The 6,707-nt window shown below is 46.6% G+C and overlaps 1 protein-coding gene across 1 annotated transcript; it reads left to right on the forward strand.

The window, feature by feature from the left end:
• Window positions 1-6: 6 nt before the first annotated feature.
• FZD4 (frizzled class receptor 4) lies at window positions 7-5,983 on the forward strand. The gene is made up of 2 exons (XM_042024038.1): window positions 7-217; window positions 1,372-5,983. The coding sequence occupies exons 1-2, from the start codon at window positions 86-88 to the stop codon at window positions 2,698-2,700; spliced, it is 1,461 nt and encodes a 486-aa protein (XP_041879972.1). The 5' UTR covers window positions 7-85; the 3' UTR covers window positions 2,701-5,983.
• Window positions 5,984-6,707: the final 724 nt, after the last annotated feature.

Raw genomic sequence — 6,707 nt, forward strand, 5'->3', positions numbered from 1 at the left:
GGCCGTGCTGCTGGCGGGGCTGCTCGGCGGGGCGCGGGGCTTCGGCGACGAGGAGGAGCGGCGCTGCGACGCCATCCGCATCGCCATGTGCCAGAACCTGGGCTACAATGTCACCAAGATGCCCAACCTGGTGGGGCACGAGCTGCAGGCGGACGCGGAGCTGCAGCTCACCACCTTCACCCCCCTCATCCAGTACGGATGCTCCAGCCAGCTCCAGGTGCGTCGGGGCTGCGGGGGGACCTGGGTGCGTGGACGAGGTGGGGACGACACACAACGGGGCCGTGCGATCCCCGGGCCGGCTGCTGTCCCCCAGCACCCCCATCCTCATCCCCATCCTCTCGACTCAGTACTAAACTAACCCGAAAGTCCCGCCGCCTCGCAGTGTCGCTCCTGGCTGGCTGGGGAGAGAGCGCGGCTGACGTTGGGCGGAGGTTCTGGGAGCCGGCGGTGTCCCGGCGGTGTCCCGGCTGCCCGCGGCGAGGAGCATCCGCCGCAGCGCGGTGCCCCCCGCCCGCCCGCTCGCGGACGTTGCGGCGACTCCCGGAGCTTTCCGTCCCGGCCGCTGCCCTCCGTCCCAGCCGTGTCCCAGGTGCCGCGCCCGATTCCATGCGGACCGAGCGGAGCTGGCCGCGGGGAGCTGGGGTAGCTCGGGACCCCGCCGGGAGCTTCACCGCGAAAGTTTCTTTCCCAGGCGAATGGCCGGATCCCTGTCCTCCCCACGGGCATGGATTTCCTCAAACAAAACCCAGCTTGTTTCTCGGGGCAGAGTTCCCGAGTCAGCACGCAATTCCTCTCACGGCGTCGCGTCGCCGAATTACGATTATTCAAAAGACGAGAAAACTACAATATTTTATTACTGTTGTAAATGCATACGTGACCTTATCATAAGAGAAATACGTTTTTCTAGGAGGATCGTGAACCAAAGTATTTCAGTAAATGCTTTTTTTTATTTCCAATTTGTTTCTTAGCTGGAACATCCAGGCAAGGCTCAGAACAGATATATGTATTTGTTTAAACCACTTTAGTTTGGTTTTCTGCTTTCTTAAATTGTACCCTTGAGGTTTAAATCTGGCTAAATCCCACTTGCTTCATTGGAACTGATGGGCTAAATTTACATGGAGCTAATCTAGGGAGTAAAATGTTCAGGCTTTGGCTTCGGACCACATTTGAACTGAAAGAAGACAATGTTGTTATTTTTTTTCTCTTTTGTTTTTATTGTTCTTGGTTTATTTGTTTTTCGCTGCTTCCTGGTTTTTTTTAAGGCAAAGGACCAAATATTACTGCTAAAACGGCAAAAAAAGAAAACTTGTTCTATTTCAACCTGTTTCATTTTCCCCTGACGCACTTGTGATTTCTGTTTCTCTCTTCCAGTTCTTCCTGTGTTCGGTTTATGTCCCAATGTGCACAGAGAAGATTAACATCCCCATAGGTCCCTGTGGAGGCATGTGCCTCTCTGTCAAAAGAAGATGTGAACCTGTTTTAAAAGAATTTGGGTTCGCCTGGCCAGACAGCCTAAACTGCAGCAAATTCCCACCCCAGAATGATCACAACCACATGTGCATGGAGGGCCCAGGAGACGAAGAGGTTCCCCTTCACAGCAAGACCTCCTTGCAGCCTGGAGAAGAGTGCCACGGCATGGGATCTAACTCGGATCAGTACATTTGGGTGAAGAGAAGCTTGAGCTGTGTCCTGAAGTGTGGCTATGATGCTGGTCTGTACAGCAGGTCAGCTAAGGAATTCACAGATATCTGGATGGCCATATGGGCCAGTCTTTGCTTCATCTCGACTGCCTTCACGGTCCTGACCTTCCTGATTGATTCATCCAGATTTTCCTACCCAGAGCGTCCAATCATATTTTTGAGCATGTGCTACAATATTTATAGCATTGCTTATATTGTGAGGCTAACTGTGGGCCGGGAAAGGATATCCTGTGATTTTGAAGAGGCAGCAGAACCTGTTCTTATCCAAGAAGGTCTTAAGAACACAGGATGTGCGATAATTTTCTTGCTGATGTACTTTTTCGGGATGGCTAGCTCCATCTGGTGGGTTATTCTGACACTGACGTGGTTTCTGGCTGCGGGACTCAAGTGGGGCCATGAAGCTATCGAAATGCACAGCTCCTATTTCCACATCGCAGCCTGGGCCATCCCGGCCGTGAAGACCATTGTCATTTTGATTATGAGACTTGTAGATGCAGATGAGCTCACCGGCCTCTGCTATGTTGGGAACCAGAACCTGGATGCGCTGACGGGCTTTGTTGTGGCTCCGCTTTTTACCTACCTGGTCATTGGGACTTTATTCATTGCAGCAGGACTCGTGGCCTTATTTAAAATCAGGTCTAATCTCCAGAAAGATGGAACTAAAACTGACAAACTGGAAAGACTGATGGTCAAAATCGGGGTCTTTTCAGTGCTGTACACTGTCCCAGCAACATGTGTCATTGCCTGTTATTTCTACGAAATCTCCAACTGGGCCATTTTCCGCTACTCGGCAGATGATTCGAACATGGCAGTGGAGATGCTCAAAATTTTCATGTCCCTTCTGGTGGGTATTACATCAGGTATGTGGATCTGGTCAGCCAAAACTCTGCACACGTGGCAGAAGTGCTCCAACAGGCTGGTGAACTCAGGAAAAGTTAAACGGGAGAAGAGAGCAGATGGTTGGGTGAAACCCGGCAAAGGGAACGAGACTGTGGTATGAGAAAAGGACAACATCCCGGTGGTCTGACTGCTCTCCTTTGTAGGACTGGTCATGTGAAGGCATTGCTGTGTATATGTTGGGAGTAGAGTGGGGAGGTGGTTACATAACCTGTCTCTGGAGATGGGGGGAAAAAAAGAAGCCTTAAAGAATAAACAACAAAAAGAACATGCTGCAGATACAATAGCCATAAACCATGCTGCCCAAAATAGGAGAGCCCAGGGAGGCTTTAAAAGCTGTGAAATACCCAAACATGTTATCTTCCTTTTTTTTTTAATTTTTTTTTTAAGCAGGATGCATTTACTGAAACCTTGAAGTCTTTAGAAACTGAGGTGCTGTAGCCCATAGCTGTGAGATGATGTTTTCCATTCATCATCTTATAGCTGATGGAGGAAAGGCAGTCTGGGGCCAAATTCTGGGCTTAATTAGGGTCCAGTTACCAAGTTACAAGAAGATGGAGCACCCAGGACCTCACTTAGGTGTCTTCTTTCTGAGTTCAGCATTGAGAAGGAAGGGCTTGATAAGGGTTCCGTCTTTATGCCCTGGGGAATTCTGGTGTTCCAATACACTGTACAATTCAGTCAGGGATCACATCCTGAAACAAATAGCAAATGGACTTCACAGGTCTTACCCATGATGAGTAGTATTTGGTGAGGTATTAATGAGGATGACTTTTAAGTCATCTAATGGCCTATTAATAATTTTGACTCATTCTTTTTACCATTTGTAACCTGATCTGAGTGCAGAGTTGATTCTGCCTTGTGGGAATTTGAACCTCCTTGTGTTTCTTCCCACCTGAATTATTCTGTGGTTCTATCAATATTTGTAAATTTCAAAAACTTCACTCAAGGCTATCCTCAAAAGCAGAGGAATCAGCTCAAAGTGGGAAACTGTGTATGGTCTTCTGAATCTATTATCATTATCCATCTGCTTCCATTCCTGCCCCTTCAGGTGCTCCTGCTATTTCTAGCAGACCACTTTATTCTGCTGCATTTATAAGCTTTAAAAAATGTCTTAACAATATAGTGTTCCTTCCTTCAGAAAAGAGAAAAATTAGTTGAAGGTACCTTCAAACAATGCTGTATTTCTCCAAGCAAACTTACTTGTCTCTCTCTGGAGACTCATTGTATGAAGCAATTAAGTCTTAATGTATTTCATTCAGTGTGATGGTATCTTCTCTATAGACGCCAGTCTGGGGAGAAGCAAAATGTTAAGTTTCTTGGCAACCTCGTGTTCACAGAGATCAGTTGTATAATTATGTGTGTCAGTTGCAATTAAAAGAAGATTCTCAGCCCATGACATTGCAGTACAGCTGACTGCCTCAGAACGATGCTTCAATTGCTCACTGACAGCTACGGAGACTTTTTTAAATGTATATTTACACACAGAATGTGAGCTGGCATTCAGTCCTCAGGAGCAACAAAGACCTTTCCAGTTTTTGTAAAGGGATCCAAGAGATCCAACTTCTTGGTGAATAATGCTGTTTCAAAGCAACAGTTGAGTTTTCCTATCCTTTTATTTGAGGAGGCATCGGCTTGTGCTCATGGGGAGCTGAACATAGTGTCAGGGACTTGTTTGGCTAGTAAGAAAGGTGATGCAAATACAAATAGCCCAGAAGCACTTAAGAGAACACTGTTCTGATGCTCTATCCCTTTGAAAGACCTTTGGTTTTATCTGTGTGCCCCAAGCTTTTGCATCCTTTGTTTGTGTGGAACCTGATCAGCTGCAGAGCATCCCCCCGGTGCCCCAACTCCCATGATCTTCCAGGGCAGCTGAAAACAGATGCTGGTTTATTAAAGTACTTGCTTTTCACACAGGTGCCCATGTGCTTCCCAAACCACAGTTCACTCCAGCTCTGGAAGTGAGCACTAATCCGTCCCAGAAGCATGTATTGTCTCAATGTGAGTGTCGAAACATGTGCTAAAGAACTTTTTTTTCATTTTAAAAACAAAAAAACAGATCCCAAACAAACCCTAGTGGCAGTCTTTGCGGTTGGGCTCCCTCTCCAGCAGAACAAGTGACAACTTGACACATTCTGCTCAAGACACACAAGCACTGTCTTGGCCAACACCACATTCCAGCTGGGCCTTTTCACCCTCTCCATAAAGTCTCTTGCTGTTAGTGTTGTGTTTGGATCTGGTTATTCCTTTGTGAACAAGGGGTTTTGCAAGTGTGAGATCTTCAGATGGCTGAGCTTCTCCATCATGCAGTCTTTCTGCTGCTGCAGTGAGGAATGTAAAGTCAGCAGCTGTATGTTGGCTTTCAAGGAGCAAGGGTGCAGTATGACCCTTTTCTTGTAACCTAGTATTTGGCTGTGCCAAGGCGTCATGTTCACTCAAGGTGTCCTTCACTCTGAAACACTTTGGATGCTCTCCTGGCCAATAAGACCCATGTTTGAGCAGACTGATTCAATAAATGCCACTTTTAACCTTGTTATGTACACAGAAGTGAATGTTAAGGAGTGCTGTTATCAAATCCCTGCATCTCTGCCTGTGACCCTGTGAACTGTTGACAGAGGGATGCCCCTGGTGATGTGAGACACAGTGAGCTGGATGAGGATGGCACTGTGTAGCCCTAGGAGGGACGTGGGGGGGATATTCCATTAAAGCATGTGAGGGATTCAAATGCTGTGGGAAAGAGGTAGGCTAAGGGGAGACACCAGCTGTTGTTCCTGAAGAAACATCTTTCCCCAGCAGTTGGGGGAACACTGTACTGACCCAAAGTGAAATTAGTTGTTGCATCAATTAAACCATTCCATCAATGTATTCACCCACATGCGTTTACCTGACTGCATTTTGGGGCTGTACGGGTGGGAAGTCACAGCAGACAGCCTGAAAACTGGCTCTTGCAAAGAGCAGGTATCAGCAACCCTTATGTTCTCCCATTTCAACATTGTTATGAGCTTAAAGCCAAAACTGCTGTGACTAATCCTGTCTCGGAAGTGCAGTTGCTGTGGTTATACAACCAGAAACTTTGCAGGCGTTTCCTTCGGTTGCGCAGTCCCTGCTCCCATCTCCCCCCTCAGCCTGTGCTCTTGGCACTGCAGGTTGCAGAAGCATCTGCCTGAGAGGTACAAGCTTAGCTCTTACATGAAACAGACAAGTTAGCTCCTTTTCCTGAATTTTAAGGAAATAGACACTGATTGTTTTGGGGTGTACAGAAAGTGTATCTACTTCAATGTATGTACTGTAAATTGCTAATTTATCACTGTAAAAAAACCAAAACAACTTTGCTATTTAATTTTTATATCAAAATAAAACTTTAACCTCTGTGGATAACTAAAGAATTCCTGGCAGCCTTCACGTTTTTGGTGAATTTGTTTCTTAAATAGGCTTCAGCATTGTTGGAAGTGCTTTTTTTCCCCTGAAAGAAGGACTGAAACGTTAGTGCTGTGGTGAAAGGATGCTTTGAATGGGTTAATCCAGCATGGTTTGGAGCTTATAACTGAGAACAAGACATCCTTGGGCAACAGTGAAAGTATGTTCATGTTTCTGCACATGGGGTGGACAGAAACCCTTTCAAAGACAGCACACAGGTCCTGGGTGCTGGCTGGGGATGCAGCTGGAGCTTTGGTGTTGTGGGAGCATGTCTTCAAATCCCAACGGGAAGGCAATATGGAAACACAGCCCGCTGCTGCTCTAACCCTGCTGTGATGTGGCTCCTGAGAAGAGCAGCACCTCCTATAAGACTCTTTTTATTTCAGGTGTTATGGAATATGTACATCCAAAGCATGAGCGTTCAGATCCGGAGTGTATGGTGGAGGACGGCAGCGTCACCACCAGCCTGTTCAGTGTATGGGAACTATTAGTGGCTTTTGGAGGGGGAAAATCCTAATCTTAGTAACCTGCTTGAAATTAGTTCATTCCTATGGGTGATTTCAGTCATTTCAGCCCTTCAGAAGAGAGATTCAACTGAATGTCTACATTTTCTAGCAATGGTTTTCTAAGAACTTAAGCTTATTAATGCTCTACTTTTCATTCCTGTTTGTCATTTCTATACAGTTGGGATGT

The sequence above is a fragment of the Corvus kubaryi genome, unplaced genomic scaffold, assembly GCF_017639235.1.
Source record: "Corvus kubaryi isolate FWS band 111438036 unplaced genomic scaffold, C.kubaryi_AGA036_p1.0 37260, whole genome shotgun sequence".
In the NCBI taxonomy this organism is placed as follows: Eukaryota; Metazoa; Chordata; class Aves; order Passeriformes; family Corvidae; genus Corvus; species Corvus kubaryi.

Coding starts and splice junctions, on each gene's coding strand:
- FZD4 (XM_042024038.1), top strand. CDS start 86: ATGTGCCAGAACCTGGGCTACAATGTCACCAAGATGCCCAACCTGGTG. Junction 218..1,371: donor GATGCTCCAGCCAGCTCCAG/GTGCGTCGGGGC, acceptor TCTCTCTTCCAG/TTCTTCCTGTGTTCGGTTTA.